The sequence below is a fragment of the Aulonocara stuartgranti genome (assembly GCF_965226115.1).
Source record: "Aulonocara stuartgranti genome assembly, chromosome: 9".
Taxonomy (NCBI): Eukaryota; Metazoa; Chordata; class Actinopteri; order Cichliformes; family Cichlidae; genus Aulonocara; species Aulonocara stuartgranti.
Window position 1 is genome coordinate 29,971,452 of NC_138960.1, and position 27,703 is coordinate 29,999,154.

The 27,703-nt window shown below is 39.7% G+C and overlaps 2 protein-coding genes across 5 annotated transcripts in view; one reads left to right on the forward strand and one right to left on the reverse strand.

The window, feature by feature from the left end:
- ctnnd2a (catenin (cadherin-associated protein), delta 2a) overlaps positions 1-27,703 on the reverse strand; it is a 272,214-nt gene that overhangs the window by 96,451 nt on the left and 148,060 nt on the right. For 2 of the 4 annotated variants that reach the window (XM_082547708.1, XM_082547707.1), the window contains exon 12: positions 11,515-11,887. In XM_082547708.1, the coding sequence (XP_082403834.1) occupies positions 11,515-11,887 (373 nt within the window). The remainder of the gene's footprint in view (positions 1-11,514; positions 11,888-27,703) is intronic. The other 2 variants (XM_082547709.1, XM_082547710.1) reach the window with 1 other exon arrangement.
- pkia (cAMP-dependent protein kinase inhibitor alpha) overlaps positions 7,086-27,703 on the forward strand; it is a 204,644-nt gene continuing 184,026 nt past the window's right edge. Inside the window, exon 1 of the mRNA XM_082547733.1 lies at positions 7,086-7,368. The gene's annotated coding sequence lies outside the window, so the exon portion shown is untranslated. The remainder of the gene's footprint in view (positions 7,369-27,703) is intronic.

Sequence of the window (27,703 nt, forward strand, 5' to 3'; positions counted from 1 at the left end):
TAAAAACATGTGGGACATGGAAATATAGACTACACTTGAAGCATCAAGCTCTGGCCTGTCGTACAGAAGACAAATTAAAAGGGACGTCTTTGTAGTGGAGTGAAACTAGTGAGAAAAACACCTAAAGCTATCTAGAGCAGCTATTCTGATTTTTGTCACGTGCATTTCTTTGAACTTCTCTTCCTCTTTAGTTCCCTTTCCCAAATTTTCAATCAGTCAAAATCCAATCAAAAGCACATCAATCTGATGTCTCTGTAGCATATGTGTTGGCTGAATTCACATAATCTTTCTATCTGTATAGCTCAGTGTTATGCAAAACAAACACAGATGCAGAATGATTGATTTGCCTTTATTTAAGCACTTTGTTGGTTAAAAAAAAAAGAGTTTTAAATACCACTAATTCACTTTCTCGCTCAGATTCAGATTCAATCAGCTGAAGGAAGAAATCACAATCCTGTCATAGATCCGCCACTGGACATCCAAGCACTAATAGATGCGGAGAAACTGTGTTTAAGGTCATAACTGTAGTGTGTTCTCATAAATTATGGTTAGACTTAAAACCAAAAAAATTCCTCTGTTTTTTTAAATACTCCTTTGTCCGGTTAGTTCTGCTTTATGCTTGGAAAGTCTTTGGCAACATACCAGTGAGTCAGTACCTTTTAATTAGCATGGCAAATAGATATTAGATTAAGTATAATATTGTTAATATTGGTTTCTGTGTGCATATGTGTGGGTGTGAGCGCTTCAGTGGGTGTCTAAGTGCTTTTTATTTCAGTAAGAGCTCTTCCAGTGGGATGTATCATGACAGGACTGGAATCCGCAGGTGCTTTTGGAGCAGGTAAATACAGATATGAATGCATGACTAAATGTGATCAAAAACAAAAAACTATTGCGTTTGAAAGTAATACAGCAACCATAACAAAGATCCATGATCTTCTTTTTTTTTCATTTCTCATGTAAATCTTTCTCACAGATTCAGCCACACACTGCATCTTAGTAGCTCACTGGTCATTGCAGAACCCCATTCGTTTGCTTTTCTGAAGCAACTCAGCTAAAAGGTCAAGATGCCTCTCCTGCACGAGAGGCACAACTTGCTGACCTTAACATCAACAGTCCCATGAAGAGTACTGTGGAAAGATACCGATGGCTGCTTGACATTTTTGCCCAGAGTTAATAAAAATAATAATTAAATACAAGAAAAATTAAATCTTATTATTAGTGTCTTAGAAGGAGAGTTAAAAATAATTACATAGTGAAACTGGACTATAGACTGAGCCTAACACACAGCTATCCAGGTGAGATTTTGCCTGCAGCCAAACATTTATAGAAACTTCTTATAAATGATTTAAGCACAAATTAACATAAAAATAAGTGACTCGGCTCTTGTCTGTGAAAAGTATACTGTTTGTTTTTTAAGATTCATAGTAACACGTATTAAGGTAAAGATTAGCACTATAATAAGCTTTTGTAAATTGACATTTAATTTTGTATCAGTGCACTGTTTCTACCAGAGTACCATTAGGCCTGTTGGCTATGATTAGGCTGTGTTCTCCTCAAGTAAAAGCCAGAGAAGAGGTGAAGTGAAGTGAGGCATGGGGAGGAGAGAAGATATACAGTAATTTCGCTGGTGTGACATTTTCCCATAATCCCTCCCAAATGCCACTAGTGTCAGGAGGCAGAGCAGCAGAGAGGTGGTGGAGCGGAGCCATATCCCATCCTAACACATTCCCTACCCTATAGATGAATTTGTACGTTTCTGTTCATGTGCACTCATGTATAAGGTTTGATGAATTTCAGTTAAAAAGTGTTAGTGGCAGTAATTAGCATTAAAAATAAAGCAATTAATGAATCAAAAGTCCATGACAGATTCATTACTGACTGGACATTGCACATACTTATAGTGAGAAAATGTCCTGCAACCACAACCTTACTTTATATTTTGGTTTCCCTCTCCCTGACAGCCAAATATCAGCTGAAGTTTAGCCTTAACCTCTTATGCGTAAGACATTTTTTGCCAATGTCTAAATGCTTAAGTATAGAATTTTGCATTAGTGCCTCTAGGTGTAAGTATGCAATGGGCAACTCATCTACATTAATAGCCTGTCTCGCTTTGGTCATCCTTTTGTCTCCCAGGCCTCAGATACAGGATGAAGCTCATTGTAGCAGGGAAGAAGGCAGATACACGGGGTTGTTATTATCCCAAGGTCACACACACACACACACACACACACACACACACACACACACACACACACACACACACACACACACACACACACACACACACACACACACACACAGAGAGGCCACCTCAGAAAAGGGAAAATAACTACAATGGGCAATTTACCCAGAACAGGCAGGGATGACGGCCAGGACAGACACACACACACACACACACACACACACACACACACACACACACACACACACACACACACACGTTCACATGTGCATATTGTGAACACAGACACACACACACACAGCTGTGCCTCAGAGCCAAGGTTCTGGCAATGCATCATTACCCTCCCTTGGAGGTGATTCCATATCCCAGCATGCATTTCTCATGTGGAGAGGAAATTACCCCTGGGCCGTGCTGAGAGCCAATAGAGTGTGTCCTCTGTCGGTTTCTCTCTCTTTCTTTCTCTTTGGTTAAGTCCCCTTCTCACCCTGTAACTGTGCTCTCCCACCCTTACCGTCCACCCTCCCTTGCTTTCTCTCCAAGCCACCCAGTTACCACGACATCCTTTCATCTTTCTCTATCTTTCTCTCATTAACACTTTTTCCCCGTCTTCTTTCATTTTCTATGCCTCGAGAAGAATACAGATTAATAAGAAAGCATGCAAATGTATTGATGGCTTCTCTTCTTTCTGTCCTTCCCTTATTTTCAGTCAAGCAGCTTTTCATGGTGACATTAAGCATTCAAACTGACAATCAATTATGTCCCAAAAGTGGTAAACAGACAGAAATACAATCAGCTAACGAATAAAGTCTGAATAACTCTGGTGAAAATAACTAATAGTTACATCCTACAGACAAGCGTTTATTTTTTCATCTAATTTAAAAAGATATGTCATGTAAAATGATCATGACCAATGTCAAATCAAGCACTGTTCTTCTATAAAACCTCAAACTACTGAGCAATGATGTCATCTGCATCTTTTATAATAATCTGAAAGTGAAAAAGCAGAAAAGAGATGTATGGACAGCTCAAAAACATTATGCATCCAGCCACAGCTGTTGCAAACAGAGGCATTAAAGCTGTGTAGGAGAACGCCAAAAGCAAAAGTATAGAGCCTATCAGTGCATTTGTGGTTCTGTTGCATCAGTGCTGAAAACAGCCGTCCAATTTAGCAAACAAGAAAAAAAAGACACAAACCAAATGCTAAAAGCAGTAACAGTTCTTTACCTAATTTACTGAAAAAGGAGAACACTGTATCAGAATCAGAATGTCTGTCACACACACAAACATGCACAGGTATCTCATCTCTATAGTTATACTGTACATAAACCATATGTGGGTACATAGATCCAAACAATACACTTGCATAAACTATGGTTACAAGAAGGGGATACAGGCACTTTATTCCCTTTCTTTTCCTCATAAATAAACATTTGTGCTCAACAAGAGCCATCACTGCATAATTACACCCTCCACTGCAGCTTCTCAACGCATACAGACACCCATAAACTCATACAATGATGTTCCAGCATTGTCATGCGAGGGTAGTTCACTTTCTTTTTGTTTTTTGGAAACTGTTTTGTTTCTCTCTCCGCTTCCTCTAGAGAGGAATGGTCCGCCTCAGGGCGGCGTCTAGGAGTTGGACGTTTTCCCTCCCACCTGATCTGCATCTCTTCATGGAGCGTGCAGTATATATGTAATTAATGCATGTAATTGGGTCATTGCCAGATTGTCTTCACATCTTTGGTGGTAATCGGGCTCACCTACTACACGTAATTTCTTCCCTTGGTCAGATGTAATCTGTTCTCTCTCTGTTCCAGCTCGACTGGTCTGTGATCTCCAGCCTTCTTCTGTGGAGATTTCCAAATGCTTCTCAGTACCAGTAAATCGTGCCTTCCTAACTGGGCCCTGATGTCCCGTCGTTATGACAAGCATCCTTTACACTCACCGTGTAACACGCTGTAATATGCACATCACATATGATTCTCTCTCTCTCACACACACAAACAAACATGTAAATGCACATCCTCTGTCCTGTCTTTCGCAGCCTTGGGCAAATACATAAAAGCCTACTACACACTCAGTCTGCATGCACTTACAGACATGCCCACCACTGATCAGTCACCACTGATCTCTGTTTCTGGAAACATTCAATAAGGGTGGCTCATGTTCTGTCTTCATGTGTTCATGTCTTTGGCACTTCTTTTTTCCAGTGTTGTCAAATTCGCTACTCTTGCCCAGTTAGTATTAGGATATTCTAATCAGTCAATCTCCATTTCAGGCCGGCTGTTTTTTAACGCTCCTTCTCCCCATCTTCACCTCATCCACACAGGGGACCTCATCCAATCTCATCATCAACTGTCTCAACTACTCTGCTTCACCATCATCGGAGTCTGGACTATCTCAGGTCTATATCCTACCTTCATTTGGAATTATGCTCTTCTAAATTCAACTTGTATTTTGGATGTTCACATTTTAGGCACTCTCCTTATTGAAATAAAGTGTTGAGTGTGATACTACTGACAATAAATAGTCACAGTCAATCACTTTGGAAACGTTCTGCAACTTAAGTTTATGTTAGAGGCAGTCGCTCCTAAAAAGAGCCACTGAGGTATTTTTAAAGTTAAGTTACTTTAACTTCAAATAACGTTGGATATGGATTTTTTAAATTATATTTTTGGCATGTTAGTTATTTCAAATTTACAGATTAACACAAATATACACATTTGAATAATCCGTTATTTAAAAAGAAAAATGTCAAAGCCAACTAGAATTTATATCTAAAGTAAGACGTTATTGGACTTTTACTACTAGATTTACTATTTACATTAGATGTGCAACATCAAAAGAGCTTATTGGCTGCCTTGAAATGTAAGCAAAACTACAACACTAAAGGAAAAAAAAAACATGTATCACATGAAATAATTAAAATAGTCTTTAACAAACTTTAACATCAAATATTACTAATGCTGCAGCCATCACTGCTGCGTGAATACGTTTGGAGGAGAAAATGTAAATGAGGCGAGTCTGATTTAAATGACGAGAGTCTGATTTATCTTGAAGTCTTGTGTCTATGTTTCAGGCTCAGTGTGCGATTAGATAAGTCGAGCATTTCCCCACAGCTGAAACAATGGTGTAGTCTTGTTTTTGATCAAAATGGTCCAACTATTTTCTTTCTTCCTTCCTGTCAATCCTCATAACTGCAGCGCAGTGAATTCCCATTGCATAATCTAACTTACCCTTTATGTTGTTTCTCACCCTATTACATGCTTTCCTAAGCCCCAAGTTTGAGAACAAAAACCACTGGTGCCTAACTCCCATCTTCCCCAAGTTAATGTTTCTCTCTCTCTTCCTGTATGCCCAACATCGTTCCCTCCCTCTGTCTTCTTCTCCTTCAATCTCTCAAGGTACAGTATAGCTTATTCCCTAAACAAATGCAGATGCCATGCTTTCTTCACTCACTTAAGAGTCTCCAAATCCCCTTCATTTGTTAAAAATGTTCCCCTTCATTATTGCCTTTCGCTCCTCTTTCTTCTCTTTGTTTATTGGTTATGCAAGTCTGCACTCAACATTTCTCATCATCTCACTCCCTACACTGTTTTTAATATTCATTTTAAGAAAGAAACCCAGTGGGGGTGACAATCGCTTTACACGCAGAACGCTTAGAGGGAAACGCACAAACTTTCTGAGACGCTGCCTTAGACAAAACAATAATGGGAGACACTGTATCTATATTTTGCCCTTGCCTTCTCTGCACTTTTCCTATTATTCTTATATTTATTCTCCCCATGCATGTTGATCACCTAAAGACCAACCTTAACTTTTCCTCATTTCCCTCGTCTTTCTGCATTTCCCTCCTTTTCTCTTTGTGTCTATTTTCTTCCCTTCCTCCTGTTTCTCCAGCTTTATTTTGCACTGCTCCCTTTAGCTTTCTCATCAGTAATTCCTTCTTCCCTCCTTCCTTCCACCCCTCATCTATCTTGTCTCCTTGTCTTCCTCCCACCTCTCTGTACTGCTATCCATTGACAGATATTGAGTTTTCCCTTCATGTTGCTGTCACCACCTCTTGCTTATCATGCTCACTCTTTTGCAGCTATAATAGCAGTATGTCACTGGCTACCATGTATGCACACACACATTAAACAGTGACATACACACATTAATAAATAAGATATGCTAATTGATTATATAAAAAAACATAGTCTTTCGTTTCGTGTGTACACACATGTACACACAGACACACAGACACACACACACACACACACACACACACACACACATTAAAACATGCACACATAACCTCTGCCCTCACTCGCAGTGTTCTTTGTGTCTAATAGCTGCTAACTCATTTAGCACTTCATGTTAGCTCAACTAGATCCAATTACAGCAAGAGAGAGAGTGGAGTTTGAGTAGGAGGCCATTTAACCTCCTGACAAAGAGAAATCTAACACACTTCAATTCAACAATATTAAGCACAGTAAGTAGAGCTGGGCGATATGAGATTTTTTCATATCACGATATGTTTTTTTCATTTCAGGCGATAACGATATCTATCACGATATAAGCCAAATAACTATATTTGTAAGATTTAAATGTGCCGTTGCTCACAAGTAAAATGTGAAATAATCAGCAGCTTGTTTTTATTTAAATATTTATTTCCCATAATAAGTTCAACAGGGTAGATGTACTTAAGGAACATGAGACTTTTTCAGATAAATAAAGGCAAATATTGCAAACTACACAAAAGGCAGCCGCTAAAGCGTTTAAGTTTCAAAATAGGACAAACGAAACAGACTAAATTGTCAATTCCACTTAGAAACTAAAAGGAAATTCTCAATCTCTCCTTGTTGTATAGCTTAGCTTTTCAAACACTTTTAACAGTTACTTTAGTCTGACAAAAGCCGAATGACGAATTAGCGCTTCCAGTCAGAGACTGAGGCTACGTCCACACGTACACGGGTATTTGTGAAAACGGAGATTTTCCGTTTTCGTTTTAAAAAATAATCCCGTCCACACATAAAGGCAGAAATGAAGGAAAACGCTGCTATGAACATGCCAAAGCAGCAGGTGGCGCTAGATTCCTAACCGTGCAGAAATGTTGGCCAATCAGAAGTCTAGAAGCCTCGGTGGGAAAAAGTAAACAAAGCTGGGGCATAGAAGCAGAACCGAGTCGTAAGTGTGGAGGGACAGTAACTGTGTGTATATGTAAGCATTTAAACACTGCAGAGAGTAGAATTAACAGTAACAGTATTGTAGAAATTCATTTCACCGAAACAATAACGTGGCGCAGTGTGACGCATGCACCAGTTTATTGTATTTCCAGACTTGCTTTCGGCACAATTTACAGTGCACGCTACTCTGTTTTTTGTCAGACTTGAAATAGCCGAAATACCTTCACACTACGGAACTTCTATGGCTCTTCCGTTTGACAATCTCTCCGGCATTGGAACCGTCATCTGTTTTCTCTTCGGTCACGCTCGGTTGATTTTTCTAGTCGGCACACTCATTTCCTCCATTACGCGCTGGCTCTATTACCCGCTGGCTGCTTCCCAAACAAACACACGTGCGGCTTGGCACTTGTGCTGTACGTAACAAGTCACGCGACGTGACGCTGCGGCTGTGATTGGTTCGGCTCTGCGCTACTTAATTTGGATTGGCTGACTTTTTTTTTTTTTTTTTTTTGAGGACAAGAGCGGCGAGGTCTATCGCGATAGCTTAATTTCTCTATCGAGTAAAAGTTATATCGCGATACATATCGTTATCGTTCTATCGCCCAGCTCTAACAGTAAGATAACTGCATAAAAAATACAGCTAGAAATTAGGCATTTAAAGACACCTTTAACTAGGGATGGGTATCGTTTAGGTTTTATCCGATACCGGTGCCAAATCGGTACTTTTGAAACGGTGCCGGTGCTTAAACGGTGCTCGAACCGGTGCTTGAAGAATGGAGAACACAAACTTTGTCAAAAAACCTCTCATGTTCAGCTGGGTTTTTTTTGTAAAAAGATAACAATGTGTGCCTTTTCTGCAGCTATGGGGCATATATGGCATCACTCTTGGCTGGAAGCAGTGCTTAAACAATGGAAAAAAAACACAAACTTTGTCCAAAAACCTCTCATGTTCAGCTGTTTCCCACTTTTTCTTTGGTCATTTTAGCCTTTTTGGCCAGGGTGAAGGGAGTATCTGCCATCAAACAAGAAGACAGCCGCATGTAGCTATGATGATGTTTGCTAGTTCACCTTACATGCATTAATGTAATAACGTGGTTAGCCTACTCAACGTAAATTACACACGAACAACATGAAGCTACTCATGCAGAGAAGAACGGCTGCTGCTGCATCATCATCCGTCATCATTTCTGCTACACTGGCAGGGCTAGGGGCCAGGACTCTCCTCTTCGGGTTTTTGGGGGATGTTGCTCCGGGTCCGATAACTGGCAACCCACCCGACGTGCTCGGTGTGAGGTCTCGCAGCAAGCTATCAAATACGGCGCATTTCTCGGCTTTTAAAAAAAACGCTATGCGTCGCCAGCTGTTTAAACGGATTCTTGGTGTTACCTCCTTTGACAGTATCACAGTATCAGCTTAAAGCACTTGTTGCTGCTGAGTTTGCATATTTTGCTGTGAAGTACAGCCATACTTTTGACCGCTTCGCCTTGGACATTTTTAATCTGTAGCTCTGCTCTAACAGAACGTACGTACCTGGCCCCGCCTACTATCCTCGGAAACGTAAAATGATTGGCTAGAAGTGTATCACAGCTCAGGAAAAAAAAAGCACCGAAATAAAGCACCGAAATGTGCGCTGCTTTTCGGTCTGGTTACTACCGTTTATGTCAGAACCGGTGCCATAATGGCACCGGACACCGGTACCCATCCCTACCTTTAACTGTGCATAAAGTTAAAAATAGTAATGATGTAACATAATAGTAATAAATCACTATGCAATCTGCAGGCAGCATTCACCACAAAGGCTCAGATTTGTGAAAAAGATCTTTAGTGTTGAATTCAACCAGTGTACAAAATGCTTGCAATTCTACCATTTCTTGTTACTTTGCTGGAGGAAAAAAAGTGCAAATGGGGGAAAAATGAGATTTCTGTCTGGATCTGTGCACAGAAATCCATGAAGCCTGAGGCAATAATGGAAGCAAAATGATCTTGACTGCATACAAGCAAGTGTGGCAATAACACTAGAGGGCCAACAATAAACACTTTCATTGCAAGTGCATAAAGAGAACAATGTGCGTATGCCTGAGTGTGTTTGTATGTGAAATGTAAGCGCTAAACCTACTCCTACATTGGCTTGGTTTTCGTATTATGAGTATTACAAAACAATCAACTTTTAAAAGTTCTAAAAAGTCCTCTGCTACATATCCACTTACACCCCCTCTCCCTCCATGCACACACACACACACACACACACACACACACACACACACACACACACACACTTATGTATAGAAATACATTTCAGCTTACATTACAGCATTACAACTTAATATATTAAAACCAGTTATACAACGGATTAGCTAATTTAGCCTTTTAGGTATGCAATGCCTCTTTTCATCATCAAGTACTAGATTTAGGATGTGAAAATGCAATCGCTCACATTTTCTTATCTTACTGACCTATATTCACTTCTGGCTCTCCAGTATCTCTTTGAACCTTCTGGAAACATATTTCTGTCTACTCTTACAACTATTTTGTTATGTTATGTTGTTGCTGTGTGAAGATTATGCCTTAATAAAACATATACCTCGCTCAGAATTGATACTACTTTGCTAAAGAAGAAGTGTTTATGAACAACAAAGTCCAGAGTGCAAAGAAAAAGACAATAATCGTTCCTTTTGTGAAGTAAACAGATACGATATTCTAGTGTAAGTCAGAAGTGCTGTGTTTATTTTATAATAACAAAACTCACCAGATATGAGCTTTCACTTGATTGGGTACATTGGCTGTTGTGAAATATGAAGACTGTCTTGAGTCAGTCAGTCTAACTATATCATCAAAAGTAGACACATCCTACAGTAAGACTGCAGGATTTTGTGACGGACTTTACCTTCATCAGACTGTGCACATGCTAATCATTTCCCCCCTCTTTTTTTACTTTCATTGTCACTGTTCTTAATAATCTCCCACTCTCTCTGTTCACTGTGTTCTTTCTCCCTTTCAGTGACTGACAGCTGCTGCTGAGACTTGATCCACCCGCCTCAGTCCCTCTTGCTCTGTAATTAAAGGAATTATACATCAAGAGTCCTGTGAAATATGTATAAAAAAAAGACGGGGAATGAGCTTTGCTTAATTGCAAAGACAAGAGGATGGAAGTGATCACAGCCCAGTAGGATGCTTTTACGCACAGCATGACACTATGGGAGGTGAAAAAAAAAGTCTCAAGCAACTGGTGTGTGACTGGAGTAAAACAGTGTCTTATTAGATCGTTTTTCCTCGTACATATGAGGTAGCTGCACTGGACAAAAAAACAGAAGTTTAATTTGGCAAAAACTTTTTGTATATTTATGAGAGATTTTCCTGTCAAATTAAAGAATAATTGCTGTTTACCTTCATTTTTCAAAGTCTAGAGTGTGGACAAACCAGATATGCAAAATCTTTCTTCAGTGTTTTGGTATCTGAAGTGCCTTCAAATTTTTACACTGGTACCTGAGACAACACACTTACTTCAACGTGCCTGTTCTTAACTTTGAGACATTTTCAGCGTAAATGCATTTTCGGGCATAAAGACCTGTTTTTAGAGAGCTTTAGAAAAAAACCTGATGGTCATGGCTGAGTTGAGTGTGTGACTGTTACTAAAGGTTTTTCTTAACCACAAGATCATGAAATCTACCTGTTTGTGCAGAAAAGCTTTGACTGTGAGTTTATAAGAACACTGCAATTTTAAGCTTTTTAAAGCAACTCAAAAGCACCGTTGTGATTTCACTGAAAGTAATAATTTGAAACCTTCGGAAACATGATTGGAGTTATGAATATATCATGAGCGTTGGCAATTCAAACTGAGGTCAGTCATAAGATGTCCCTTGATTGGAGCTTGTAATCAGATGACAGATCACAAAGTTTGAATAATGGCATGATCAGTGGCTGACTATATTAATCTGTGTCTAGAGCTAGGTGTTATTAACATTTTTGTAAAGTTAGGACAAAGTCTTGAGCAGTCAGTATAACATCCTCTGAAGTGACTCATGTGATGTGTACGTGTGTCTAGGCATTGTATTTTTTATTATGTTGAACATACAAGATGTGATCCAATAAACCCCTAAAAAAATACATGTATACACAGATACTCATGCACACAACACACACTCTACAACTCTCTTTTCATCCTACCTTGGATCTTTTTGAATAGAGTCAATAGAAGGTGAACGCTGCAGGCTGCCTTCGGGCGGCAGAGCTGGTCCTGACTTGCTGTAGGGTGATTCCACCACTGAAGGGCAGTACTGCAGGGTACGGTAGGGGTCAGCCACATAGGGATCTGAACCATATACATCTCCGCTACCGCCACTCGAGGTGTAGCCTGGCCCCACTGTGGCATAGTTGTTGGTCCCACCGCGGTTGTAGTTTCCTGTTCCTGTGCCGTGACTTCCAGTGCGCTGCAAAGGGGCGGAGTCGACACCAGGGGAGGAGGGTGCTATGGCAGGAAAGTAGGGACAGAGGACATAACTTAGGTCACGGACCTGATCATGGATACGCATGGTCAGGTCTACAGAGGAGAGCGAATGAGGGAAGAGGAGGAGAGAAGGGCAAGGACACGAGCACAGGAGAGGAAGGACAGAAAAGCAAACACAGCGATGAACAGTCATTTGGAAAAAACTCCATATAGGTAAAAAAAAAAACATTGGCCTTATTCCCATGATTAAAAGAGAGAGATTATAATCTAGTAAGATAAAATTAAACACATGACATACTATATCATAAATCTATTGACAATTTAACACAATTCTTGATAGCTGTACAGCAGAAATCACTGTAAATGCCTGTTTTTGTCAAAGCCCGTTCAATCCTACAGTGCCAACAGCACATTAAAAAATGGTTGTGGAGTAGTTCTGCCCCCATGTTTAAGACAGTGGCAAGGAAAAAAATACCTTTGACAATGAGAGACTACAATCATTGTTAGAGTTGTCACTGCAATGACACACTACTCCATCAGTCTGCAATAAAATATGTAAACTTTGCTCTAGTTCATGCGAGGGAAGGGATGAGTCCACACATTTTGAGAGATCATGGTGAGGTCACCCTGGTGATCAAAAAGGACTAAAAACATACATAAAATGTATAAATAAAACAACAACAAGGCATCTCTCTTTGGAGTGACTTTGAAATTGAATTGGGATTTGCTGGAGGGTGTAAGCAGCCTTCAGGGGCACAGTAGCTGTCTTCCCTCCGTGATGCACTGAAACAGTGGAGTGGTGATATATCAAGGTGTTAATGTGAGTCTGGGGGGCTCGTTTCTTTGGCTGTAAAAACACTGAGACAGACCGTGGAGGGGGGGGAATCCATCTTATCCATCATTAGGACAAAGGTATATGCAGACTGAAAACAGCACGTGAAAAACACCATAAACATCTTCTTCAAGGAGTAAGCAATAAATCACAGAGCCTTGTAATCGATATGCGGCCGTATGATTGGCTTAGGCTTTAACATAGGCCAATGAACCTCCAATCACAAACAGAATTAGCCTTTAAAACCTGCCTGGATGAGGCAGACTAAAACTCCCCATATAAGCAAATAGAATCCTATGCATTTCATATAAACAGATGACAAGGCGCGTTTACCAGCCAGAGCACAAATTAACAAAAGACTGGAGGTTGTGTGGAAGTGAGAGTGTGCTGAGGCTGAGTGTCTTATCGTTACGTGACCAACAAACCTGCTCTTTAGCACTGTCTCGAGTGCTGGCATTTACCTGACCTTCACAACCCTCTTATCACTCTCTTTTTCACCTCCATCTCTCTCTCGCACACTCACACAAACACACACCCATGCATCTGATCTGCCCAACCTATTTTGTACACAAGGCTGACGAAACCAGTCCTTTAACGATCCTATTCCATATTCTTGAACTGAACTTCTTCAAACAATTCTGGAGAACTCTATGAGCGGCACAAGAAACCTTAGGGATGACGTAATCACTTTAGCATATTTTTTATCTCCTGGGTGACACAGACATGCATGAGCAGTTAAGTACAGACAAGTTTGTGTTTGGATGCCTGCACTCTTTAAAATGAATGTGCATGTAAGGAGCACTCCCGTGATCATCATCATTTAAAAATGAGAGAAAACAGAAGAAGGACTTTGGTTTGACTTTCCAGCTTTTTTTGTTTTTTGACTTAATATCGTTTCAGCTGCTCAGCTTGGATTTGTCAACTTCTGGTTACCACTCGTACTTTTTTTTTTGTATTTAGGCCACATAGCATGCATTATGGAGAATGGACAGCACCACCTTAACGAGTGCACACTGACTAAATCCTTTGCCCGCCCCAGCAGCAATTTTGTCAGTTACTGGCAATCCAACTAGGGAAGACAGGGCGATTGGATCACAATCCTAGTGCGCACTGATGCCCCAAATTTGACAATCCAAAGAATTAGGCAGGAAAACAGTGGATGAGTCCAGGGGAAAGAAAAGGCTGCAGCTGAGAAAGCCACGTTTTAGAGAACAAAGTCAGTCAATACAGGAAAAAGAAAAGAAATGCGAGGCAATGGAGGGAGCACATACAACAGAGGGTATAGGAGGGTAATGAAGCAGCATTATTCCCATCAGAAGCAAATCCCAGACTTTTCTGTAGTCTTAAAATTGTGTCTGCGGTGTGTCTGTCTTTCTGTCTCATTAGTGTCCGGGTTTTAGACTAACACCACCAGTGTCAGTGTGCACTCACCGAGAGACTTGACAACCAGACAGGACAAACCTCAGAGCAAAAGAGGGGGTGGAAGAACAGTGAAAAGAAGGGAAAAATGTCATGTCAAATTATTTTTATAGCCTGTGCTGTGACCACTAAAAAGGAGTGTCCTTGGTTATAAGCTAAAAAAGTAAAGGAAAAAGGAACAAAATCAAGAATGATAAAGAGAGATGGTTGGGAACAAAGAACAGAAAGAATCCTCCCAAAATGTGCTGCCAAATCACTGTTTTAGCCGCTCCTTTTGTTTTCATACTCTGTTACAGTACTTTGTATTCTGCTTCCCCGTGCCTCTTTATGCAATTCATTTTCCTACTCACACAATCTTTCCTTCTACACTCTGCGGTCTCTTCTTAAACTACTCTAAGTAAATGGTATGCTACTGAATTTATGATTTGCTCAGTTAATGGTGTGGTCTGAGTGATGGATTGACCTCTGGGGCCAATACTGCCTGCCAAATCAGGATGTGGGTGCCTGATTTATGCATGTGTATTTTGTATTTGTACACCTGTGTTTCTTCTCGTGTTCCTTACTTTTGAGAGTAAATTGGGACTTTAGGCTGTTGAAGTAATTGCATTTTTGACCAAAAAATTAAGTCATTCGGGACCTGAAAGCGAGAATAAGATCTGTTGAGGTTAGATTTAAGCATATAATTGAGTGTTAACGTTTATATATGGAATAAACACACAGTGTGAAAGGGTGTGTCTATCATGAGTTTGCTGAAGACCAGCAGAACACAACTTACAGGGTGTTTCATGAAATATTAAACAAATCACGAAACATGTGGTGTTGTGTATACCAGATACACACACACGTGCACTTTCCACTAACACGTCTCACACCTAACACTCTGGCAGCGTGAAATTGTGTTTGAGAGGAAATAAAAAGGCGGGTGTGTCTTTGTATTCCCTTGCATCTGCAAAGAGTAAACAAATTGCGGCTGTGCTCCTGCTGGCAGATTAGCGACGGAAAGGGAAACTCTATTAGTCATTTGACACAGTGATACCTCTGCAATTAGCCAGTCGGCTGAGGGGCCGCCTCGCTTGATTTTATTTTCTTGGGCTGCTGCAACTAGGAAAACCTGTCTGAATACACAAGAGATGGAGGAAAGGGGAAGGGGGAGAGGGAAAAACTAGGGGATAAAACCAGCACTTTAAGCTTTCCATATCCATCTAAACTTCTTATTCTTTCATCTCTGCTTCAGTGTCTTTCAACTGTACTCTGGTCACTATCGTGTTTCCTGCATCAATTCCTTGCCCTTTTCTCTTTCTTTGCTTTTTTCCGAATTCTCCAGCTCTATCACTCTCTGCCTTTACCTCCATCCCTCTTTTAGCTCGTGGATTTCTTCTGAAACCTCCCTTTTGATTTACCAACCTCTCCCTTTTACCGTAGCTTACTCCTTCTCTCATTCCATTTTTGTCAGTCGTCCTCTCCTCATCATCGTTTCATTTGATGCTTTGTGTTCCTCTTCTTCCCTAACAAGCGTCTGTCTTTCTCTTTCCTTCCCTCCCTTCACTGTCGTTCTAGTAGACTATGTGATCAGAGCTGAGGACATGTCCTTTCTCTCGACACGCTTCACTACTCAGCACGATTACACAAAGCCCCATCAGTACAGTCTCTATCTCTCTCACATACACACACTCACACAGACATCGCCGTCATCACACACACATGGATTACTAAATGTGCCAGTGATTGACTTAGACTGAACATGCATGCCTGTAACGCATCTTTTTCTAATGCTTTAAGGTCATTTACCAACATGCGCACGCAACCTTGGCTTCAGCAGCCATGGAAGAAGCACATTTCCGAAGATAAATACACACACACTCACACGGACACAAACACGCACCCTGCTTGGATGTGAAGGAGAGTAAGGATTAGTTTCTCCCTCTGTTTATCCCTAGGAGAGCCTCCTGGCCAACACACAGCTCTTGATGTTCCTGAGCTCCTAAACACTGGAAGACCGACACCCCCCTACCCCTACACACACACACTCACAAGTGCTCTCCCTTGCACTTTCAGTATCAAGTATACAGCTTTTTATAGTGTTGAAGCTGTAGGATACTTGTTTCCATGACTAAAGGTGCCATGTCTTTCAGGAATCATGCTGGCTGGACAAAGCAGGACTCCAGGATGTTGCTAATTGTTCGTGCTGTGGATGTACAACGGCTAAAATGATAAAATAAGAGAATATTTTGTTTGTATTTATAGGTGATATACACCACTATACATGACACCCTTATAATCATAGTTGCAGAGGTTTGTAATTTCTTGTAACTGCCATAAGAACTCAAATCTGCTCTGATGATAAACGAGTAGATAGCTACTATAAAATAGCATAAGGCCACGGGCTGGTTTTGTTCTTGTTTCCTGAATCTTTTGAGTCATGAGTAATTTTTCAGTCACCTTTCCTTCATGCTTTGGCATCAGCAACTGCTGTGCTTTTAACCTGTCCTATGGGCCTATTCTAACATCACACATGTTTGTTAAAGATTGCAAATTATTTTGATAATGAGAAAAATCTGACTTTAGACCTCTGTGTGTCTACAATAACTCATGTTCATGGACAAAAATTATAAAGGAAAAACTGTTGACTAATTGATTTGATGACCACCATAGCTGAGGGTACTAGGATGAGGTGGAAGTGACAAAGTTAAAGATGGTAAGGTTTTCAATGGGAGTGACCAAGAGGGACAGGATTAGAAATGAGTCCACCCTTTGACAAAGGTTGTTAAAGGTGGAACTACCAGGCAGGAGGAAAAGAGGAAGACATGGAGGAAGTGAAGGCAAACGGAGAGTTGAGAGAGGGTTGGCGTGACAGAAGCGGTTGTAGGAATAGGGTGACATGGAGGGAATCTACAGGTACCTTGGTGTTCATCTGAACAATAGACTGGACTGGACTCATAACTCAGACGCCCTCTACAGGAAAGGGCAGAGCAGGCTGTACCTGCTGCGGAGACTCAGGTCGTTTGGAGTGGAGGGCCCACTCCTGAAGACCTTCTATGACTCTGTTGTGGCTTCTGCTATCTTTTATGGCGTGGTCTGCTGGGGCGGCAGCATCTCTGCTGGGGACAGGAAGAGACTGAACAGGGTGATCCGAAGGGCCAGCTCTGTTCTAGGATGCCCTCTGGACCCAGTGGAGGTGGTGAGTGACAGGAGAACGGCGGCTAAGCTGTCATCCCTGATGGACAACATCTCCCACCCCATGCAGCAGACTGTGACAGCACTGAGCAGCTCCTTCAGTGGGAGACTGCGGCACCCACGGTGTGGGACGGAGAGATTTCGCAGGTCTTTCCTCCCCACTGCTGTCAGACTCCATAATAAAGACTTTAACTGATCAAGCACACACATCCATACATATGCAATAATACTAAGTGCAATAATCCTTTCTGTCATCGTTGTATTTTTACTCAGTTGTATATAGTATTTGTATTTGTATTCTATTTTTATCTTATTGTATATTTATTTTATTTTATTCTACTGTATATAGTATTTTATTCTATTCTGTACAGTTGTGTACTGTATTTATTCTTATTGTATTCTAATTTTTGCCTCATAACTTTTGCACTGTCCACTTCCTGCTGTGACAAAACAAATTTCCCACGTGTGGGACTAATAAAGGTTATCTTATCTTATCTTATCTTATCTAACGTGAGCAGTCAAAAGCAGACAAGGCTAAAAGCCAGATAACGAAAAGATAACCCAGACACACTGAACTTGCTCAGTAAAAAGACGAACCAATAAATGTTTGTGACTTCATGCATAAAGAAATGGACTGAGCAAACTTGTATTAAAATTAAACTAGAAAATAGCTGGACTTCCAGTTTAACTGATCATGACTTACTTATTTGAATTTGACCAATATAAATAAGGTAGTAAGAGGGGCGGCTAAAAGAAGATGTACTAGATCATTGTCATAGACACTGCGATGATTATTTGTCACCTTTGTTAGGATATTTAACAAGAATGTGTTATGGTAGGGAAATACATCAAAGTGCAATGATTACCACTTAAAAACAATAAACAATGGATCAATAAAACATAAAAAAGCATCAAACACATGTGATTTCATGAAGACAATCAGTGTTGTGTAGGCTGTGTTATCGCTGATGACAAAAAATGTTTTTTTACAGTTATGAATAACTGCTGATAAAATTGAGAATATGCTAATCGCTACTGTAAGTGTAAACTGAGTAAGCATGTCACAGAAGCATGTGTGCAGCATTGTGTTCCTGTGCATGCCTTGGGTTTGCAAGGACTGGTGTTTTTGTGTTTGTACATACCTAAAAACGAGCACTTTTAACACATGTGTGGAGTGTTTTGTGAGTGGGTCTGTGGGGCAACTACTTTGGGTTATATTTAGGAAATGCCATATGTCTTCCCGAAGGAAAGCATTTTGTGCTGATCTTGTGAGTTATCAGATGCTCTGAGCTTGTAATTAAAACTTTCTGAGACTTCAGCAAAACCTCCCTGTAAATACTGTGCAAGTTTAAGCTATGATAAAAGTCACCTGGATTTCACATATGGACTGAGCTTTTATCAACAGCTTGTTCAACAGCGCTGTCATTTCTAGTTAAACGTACTGTAACAAATCAGTTTATCAGTTTGACAGGCATTGCTGCACATAATATTCATATGATAATCCTGAAAAAATAAATCCATTTTCACTTTTCTTTTTCTCACCTCCTTTTTTAAGTCCGTTTTTGTTTTCTTGGTTAATTAAACTGAGATTAGACATTGTCTTTCAAAAGAGAGCTGGCTGCAGTATGACAGTCTGGGCATTTAACCAGAACAAATGTTTTCGCAATGGAGTAAACATCACATTATAAGTAAGTGCAAATTCACACATCTTTCTTTACTGGTGTTGAAAAGGCAGTAGGTCCATTAACAATCCAAGAGGATCACGGGCCAAGCTGAAATTGATCTTGGCCAAACAGACCTAATCTAACCTGGCGACAGAGAAATCCTCCTGGAGTGACACAATAAAGTGACTGGGGAGAAGCCAGAAAGTTTAACAATACCGCAGCACTTTAATTTTATGCTACAAGGATTTATCAGGCAATAACTATTGTACTGCACATTAGTAGGAGATGCCGTGACCAGATTTTTGATTCAAGCCTAGGGACTGTGCATCTTCAATACAGCATCTATTCTGATACTTATTTGAGATCTAAATACTGTTGAAGCATTAAGCAGATGATGTAAATGATGTAAACAATCCACTGTTACAGTTGCAGGAACTACAAAGAAACGTATTCTAGTTAAGGCTGTACAGAGGTGATGCTTCTTTTCCCTCATAAAAAACATTTGGGAGAGTCGGGACTGCAGGGACCACACGAAGCCAAACATAAGCAAGTTTTATTTTGTCCTGTCATCAACTTGTGGAAAAACTGTTAATTAGTGACAGCTGATATTGACCTTCCACCAGCAAAATGTGTTATTATCTGTTTTGATTTTATATACTGTTTTGTTTGTTTGTTTGTTTGTTAAGTGGGTTTAGAGCTCTGGGTAGCTCCCCAACTGGGTCTAGACTGGGTCTAGAGAGTATTTTAAATTCAGGGAATTTAAAATAGAAAGTAGCTCGTCCACAGAAGGACTGGTAGCTCCCCTTACGATAAGGGTTCAGATCACGCGAACAGGTGTGAAATGTGTGTGTTTAGTTAGTTTGTTTGTTTGCTTGTTTTAATCAATTTTAAATCATGCTTTTTATTTGTTTTTGTTTCTAATGTCTCTGTAAAGCACTTTGAATCACCTTGTTGTTGAATTGTGCTATACAAATAAATTTGCCTTGCCTTGCCTTGCCTTATTTTTAAAAAAGTGAAAGTGATGGTCATGCCTCTTGGATGTTCTGCACAGTTTGTTCAGACACTTTGATTCTCACTCTTAGATGCATGCTTGCAGGGTAGACCCTGGCTATCATTAAAAACAGCAGTGCTGCAATGCTAGCAGACTAAGGTGAATATGGAAGAGTTTAGTAACAAGCTTTACAAGCTTTGATCAGCTCTGATGACTTGTTTTAAATCGAAAGTGTTCTTAGTGTTTGTTTGGTTTTTGACTTTTTTGCTAATTAGATTTTATTAATAACGGCCATCATGTTTGAGTATAAGGATGTTCATAAGTGCACTTCGGACAGCCTAGTTTGCAAGCTGATGAATTACTTTGTCCTCGTATCATCAGATCTATGGCTGTACATCATGGACACTCAGGTGAAGAGAGGACCTGAGCTGTCAAATGATCACCACCTGGCAGTGAGTTGGATCAGATGGCATGGGAAGACGCAGGACAAGCCTGGCATAACCAAACATATATTGCAAGTGCGTTGGGATTGCATGGCAGAGGCCTGTGTCTGGGAGATTTTCCAGGTATGCTTCCTATCCAAAGACTCCAAGAAGGCAAAGTACTTTGACAGTCAGAACCGTCTCTCTGGCTTGCTATGTAACACAAAAGGAATATATTATGCCCTCCCTTAACAAATTAACGTGAGTCTTCCACATTCCCTGAATATGTATTTCAAAATTTAGCTCAAAACACCCCTTATAATTCTCCCTGTTGTAACTTTATAGTGTTTGTTCTCACTCAAGAAAGATATACAACAAAGCATTGTTAGTTGAATTGACAAAAACCTAAAACCTCAATCACACCTAACCGTTTTCACTAAGGTGGTTATTTGTTTCTGGGTGCGCTTACATAAACGGGGACATCTGATGAACCAACTGTGTTCTGCCTGCCTCATTACATTATCTAGATTGTCAGGTAATGAAGTTCAATAAAGAATATAAAAAATAAAATGGCGAAAGGAAAATGTGTTGTTGCAAATAAGGCAAGAGGGCAATGCAGCAGAAAATAGCTGTGCTGTGAATTCATGGGTTAATATATTTATTTTACCACTCAGTGCTCTCTCAGCAAGGCTATTTATTTCATATATGACAGCTGCACATTAGAGTTATAAAACTTTAAACCTGATCCTCTTAAACATTACCGGCTCTTCAGTGCATTGAGATCTGATGCAGTCCCATAGCCTAATGAAGAATGTATGAAACATACTCCTCCAGCAGAAAATGACTGTTGCACTTTACAGCACGGTGTTGTTAAAAGACTCAGTGATAATGTGGCATATCATAGCAGACTTCAAAACACAAATCGAAACAGAACTTTCTTTGGATGGAGTATCTATTTAGCATAAGTAGGCCATGTGAAAATGAAGCCACCTTTGTGATGCTTATATTAAAAAAGTGGCAAAGTTAGTTAAGGTTAATAACTGTGATTGTGGTCTTATTAGTAAATATACAGTGTACACTCCTATTCACATTCTTTAAAATACAGGCAGCCGACAGTGCCTCCTGTCAGCTACCTAGTAGATACACCTAGGTCAAACTGGTCCCAAGATTAGTATAAATGCAACTATGGCATTGATTTCCAATTTCTTCTCGAATTATCACATTCACAAACTTGGGTGTTCATGCTGCCCACCCGCCTGCCAGGTGGCGTGACGACAAGACCCCATCAGCTTTTGACAGCCGAGGGGTAAAAAGTTAATAAGTTGTTAACAGGTGATTTTCAGTAAGTGTGTTTATGTTTTTTACACCAACAGTCCTACCTGTATTACTGCATGTAAATAGTCATCATAGATGGACTTACAAATATCAAGTATCTATTATGAGGGCATTATATAAAGTGTTACCCGTCATACCAATTTTTGGTGCCTTTTTAAAAGGCCAAAAAGTCTTTAAATCTTAAATATCCATTAAATAAGTTTGATTAAACACACATAAACACACAATTCAAGTGGCCGTGACTACTATCCGGTCGTTAAGTCTGACGTCACTAGCTGTGTCCGGGCCTAAACTCCGCTGCAGGTCCATATATCAAACGATCACTATGGCATTACTGAGAGTTGAAAAACTGTCTAAAGTCTTTCATCTGTAATAAAATGATCAGCGTTCTGCTCTACCAGGTGTAACAATTGAGTTTAACATCCAGGCATCCATGAAAACGGAATTTATGACATTTAACAGAGTTAGAAGTTAGCAGGAAGTTAGCTCGCTAGCTTCTATCTAAATACAATATAGCATGTCCTGACTGTGGGGTTTTGGAAACAAATTAAAACGTACAGCTCTGTTATCACTTCCAACATAAATGAAGACAGAAAACTAAACAGCAGTGACGTTTGTAGGGTTACTGAAGTTGGGCTAGCTGGTATATAATGATGTGCTACGTGACCGCTAGCGACACAGCTATGTTAGCATAATATAAACAAGCTAACTTTTTTCCACTCGATAAAAGTTAACGTGAGTGTTCTCGGTGGACAGGAACAAATGTAATCGCATGGCAGGATGCTGTAAAAGGACCAAACTTCAGCCAGGAGAACAACTGAGATAATCCATCCACAATACGAGGTTAGTCATTCATATACTGCTGCATGGGCTGGGCTGTAGTTACATCCTAAGGTTTTAAAAACTGAGCTTAAATAAATGATTAGCGGTAATAAAAGCCGAGGGAGGTCAACAGTGATCACTGACTGTTTTAGGAGCTTTTTGAGATTAAATAGAAGAAAATGCATAACATTAAACATGTAAACAACACAAAAGCCATATTAAACACAGACTACTTTAGGCCCGGAAGTAGGATTCGTCACATCATCACTTAACTACCGGATAACAAGCCACATTGAAGAACTAAGGAATATGTGCCAGATGAAACTGAGCTTTCCTTTCTCTTCTTTCTTTTCACGGATCTGTCAGTTTCTCTGTTAAAGAGAAGCCCTAAACTCCCCTTGCCTTGTGCTCAGGTCGAGATATACTCAGTAACAGTACACTCTCTTCACTTCTTTGTCTCCCCCCTCCTCTCTTGGGTTTCTTTTCTTTCTCTTCCTCATCTCGCTTCTCCATCACTCTCTTGCTTCTATCCCCCTCATTAGGATGTCAGATCTCATTACAGAAGAAAAACAGCCGATTTAAAGGAGAAAGCAGATTGGTTTAATGGTTTGATGCAAATCCCTTCTCGTATTTTTTTCTTTCCTTTTACTGAGCATGTTTATGTGTGCAAATTCACACTGGAGAAAGGAACCAGTGCCACGGGGCTGCATATTCAAGCAAAAATAATCATGCTTTGCAAAAAACTTCACAACAAGCAAACAAACACACACACACACTTGCACTTATGTAACAGACCAGAGTTGATCCCTTGTCCCAGCAACTGAATACATTTCAGTTCTGAAACGTAATGAGGAAAAAAGTTTTGAACACTGCAGTATTTCCAGATAAGACTACAAACAACTACATGAAATTACTGTCTGTCATCCTTAAAAAGAGGAGCTAGCAGTTGTAAGGCACTACAGTCCATTAGACTAAAATTATGCCAAGAATTGAAAATACATGACATAAAATGGACATAGATATAAAGTGTATTAGAGATATTTAAAATGCATAATGTCTATGTGAATAACACCACAGCAAAATATAGTGTAGAATATCAATAAGAATTATTTGCCAAATGCAGTGCACTGTCCACACTATCTGGTCAACACATGACAAACTTTTATTACATACACTTAAGAAATGGGGAATGTGAGATTACAGTTTTTACACTGACTGAAATTTTCTGTAAAATGTATTTAAAGTCCAAAAAAAAGAAGTGTATTCACTTTTATTCATACAGCCTGGCAGCATTCGGTTGTCTGGATCCGCAAGCTGTTCAGAAAATATTACTTTGTTTTTACTGTGGCTTAGTGACTACTGATTGTCTGAATTTGTATCTGTCTCTTCTAAAGATATGTTAGGGATAGATGTTAAAATATAAACCATCTCTTATCAACTGCAATAGACCAACCTTGAGAAATAACAGCTACACTGAATCCAGCCATTCTCACAGTCACCACCTGAGCTACATGCAGGCCTAATGTTAAGCTATTAAAGAGAAAAACAGCCACAGTCATTCAGAGACACTGTTATTCCCAATGGTTAGAGTCATTAATACAAGTCAAGATAGCTTTTATGAGATAAAGAGGGAAAGTACAAAGACAAAAAAGTAAGCGCAAACGCAGAAGGGAAGGACGAAATGGTAGAAAACAAGGAGAGGTCAGAAAAAAGGAAAGAAAAAACAGACAATATGGGCATAAAACAGCACGAGGTAAAGACTTACATTCTTCTCTTAATTAGCAGAGATGATAGATGAGACAGAGGAACAAAAAAAAAAGTCAGAATGGTAAACATATTTGTAAAGAGAAAAAGGAAATCATTGCAAGCAGTAGGAGAGATCACAACATCATTAAGATAATGGAGAAAATGAGACTGATGTTACAGAAAAAGGAAGCGATTGTAAATTAAGACAGGAAAGCATAGTGACAAGTGAAGCGTAGGCTGATTTTAGAAGCACAATCTCTTGTGGGAAAATATACCAGCATGTAGGTGTATTCATGTGCGCGCTGGAGAAGATGTGGCCATGCAGGAATAATCGTTTAAAATAGGCCGCATTAACCTGCAGCCCTCTGGGGCACTGGCCTGGTTTAATCCAAGAATGAAACACATCACTGCCTGCACACATGCATGCAAAAACACGCAAATACACACTCATAGTTGCTATACATAGAGTTGTGCTGTGTAGATGTAAAAGTAATGAAGAGGCTGAGACTGTAGCAAATCACTGAAGAAGATTGTGTAGATGTGAGAGATGTTTGATCGGGGGGTGACACATGTAGTCGAGGTTTAGTAAAAGCTTTTTTATTTTTCCTTCAGTTGTATTAGCCACAGTGACAGTGCTGTTAATGCAACACTCACAGCAACAATTAATGTAGTGCTGAAATGAACTGAGCTAGAAGACTTGAGAGCTGTGGAAGCCAAGCAGACAGGTTTACCAATTACCAACATTTTAAACTCAACTTGAGTGAACTGTCAAAGTGTGCTGACAAATAGCTGTCCGCTGTGCTGGGAGACAATGGCTTCCTGAGACTACAGGTCTGTTGGTTTACTGCAGTGTTGGACATAAAATAAGCCATCAGACTAGCAGAGTATTGTGAAAATCAACATCATTCTGGCAAAAGTTTGCCACAATGTAACTAACTTAGTCACAACTCTAACATTTTACCTTCTAAAATCATTTGAACTATAGATCAGAGGCCACCGTATATCCACTTTACTCGCTTCTTCTTCATGTCCTGTTTGTTCCTAATTCGCATTTCCTTTCGTGTGTCTCTTTGAGATAAAACCGGCCCAGAAAAACAGTAGCTATAAAAACAGCGCACGCAAAATTAGAGTCACTTAGATGGCTTTTGTTGTACCACGTTGCTCCTCTTCATAGTTAAGTGCCCAGTTAAATAATGCTATGCCCCCTGCTCTCAGCGAATATTGTGGGCTTCATTTGACTGCCTTGTTTAAATTGGCCCTAAATTAGACTGACACTGTGCACCACACACTGCAGACCTCTGACTACAACTTTGGAAATTTTGAAGTCAAATACCCACACAAAACTGTCTCTCTTTTCTTTTCAGCAAAGGGATGACTTATAGCATTAATTACATTGATCCATGCCAGCTTAATGAACCAATAATGTGAGCTTGCCATTGCCAAGAAAAGGCACTATGACATAATTAATGACTTACCGCTTACTATGTCAGCACAGCCCTTATCAGTTCATTATGTGCCATCACTCTATGCATTATGAACCTTATTAGACAACCTCCTTTTCACTGCACATGCTATTCACACAAATTTCAAAATACGCTGTGTAAAGGCCAAGCTTTAATTCAATAGCCCTGAGACTTCAAGGTGCTGTTAATCTTCGGTGTGTTGTTCTTGCAGTGTAGTTACAAGGGCCAAGCGCAGCAGGGAAATATTTGTGCATGAGATAAAATATATGCTCTGATGAAGGATTTAGCTCCAACAACATCAGACAATCTATTAAAACACTGTATCATTGGAGAAGTGCATTGTAAACTTCCAGTGTTACAATTAAATGCACACGGTCTAATCCACAGTCTATTGATTTTCGTAGCTGCAGTGCAAATTTCCTTTGTGAGTTTCTCATACCCATCTATTGAAACTACAAATACAAGGCACAGTAAATTATAGATAACACTGGATTATCTCTGTGCACTTCTGAAGCATACTTATTTAAATGATTTCTGCTTGCAAAGACAATGATATCACTGTATGAAGCGTTCTGAATTTCACTGATTGTAATCAAAGCAATATCCCACAAGAATATGAGCAAACCCAATGACCCAACTCTGAAATGTGCTTCAAAAGCTATGCTTGGTGCTTATGGAAGATGTTCTTTCCTTTTAAGTGAGTGAAACTGATGAACTCAAACTCTGGTCTAGGGTGGCACATTTACTGTCATAATTCTGACCTGAATGCTAATGATAGCTATTAAGGATCGACTCGTTAAAGACGTCGACGGAGCTGTGAAAGCGGCTTGAGAGACTTGGGTGTTTTTTTGTGGATATGATACTGTAATGGGATTAACATGGTATACCTAAACCCACAACGAGATAAGCTCAATGAGGTCCTATTAAAAATACACTGCTGGCAACAATGGAGAGCGAGTGAGAATGACTGTGTGAGTTCGATAGTAAATGTATCCAACTGCAGTTCATTGCGAATAAAAAAAAGGGAAAAAAACATCCACACAGCCTATTGTGCTTCACAAACACAATAAGCTTGGCAATGCCTTTTTCTATGCCACTTACTCTTTATTTTTCATAAAGCATTATCTTCATTTGGCTCTAGACTTGATAGAAATTCACTGGACCAACTAGACAACATACCATTCACTTTGTAGAAAAGAAAACTGGCACTGACGAGGGTTGATATATTCAGTGCAAAGGTATCTCAGTTGTTCCTGACATTGGTTAACAAGTATTATTTTTGCTTGGTGACTGATTAAAAACAACTTCAGATACTAGAGAACACACATATTGTCTCATTACAAAAGTTAATTGCAGCACATTTTTGCATTTTTATGTTAGACATGATGCATTATTTGCCTAGTGTGTGGCAGAAAAATAGTGGATATCATAAACTATTCAAGGACCAATTCTTATATTTTAAACTATGGAAAAGCTGTTGAAGTTACACTTTATATTTAAGACATATATGGGTTGATCTTCCTGAGCAGAAACACACCAATGGGCTTAAAAATGCCATCTACAAAATCAAGGACTGTTCTTTGTTGTGAACCATCTTGGCCTTGCTCAAATATGGACATGTATTCTGAGATGTACTGGTATTTAAGGAGAATTTTTAGGTATCTATATGTGTAGTATGTATTTTTCTGAGAGCTTTTTACTTTTACTGTGGCTACATCTATCTCTACAATATATATTTCTACTTTCAAGTCCTTAGATTTTCAAATTAGGCCAGTTACTTCACATTAAATGACTCTCTCATACAATGACTGCTTCTGCCATCCGTGAACAATTTACCATGGCGTCAAGCAAAGCACAGTGCAGTGTTGGAGTGCAGTCTTTGCATGACCAATAGAAATGAGGAATGACATGAAGTGGGTACATATTATACACATACACATCACTGGGCGCAGAAAGAAAAAAGACATACACAGATTGCACAACACATATTTGGGACCTTCACTTAGCCTAGCAGGCAGAGCAGTGAATGTAACTCTCTTTG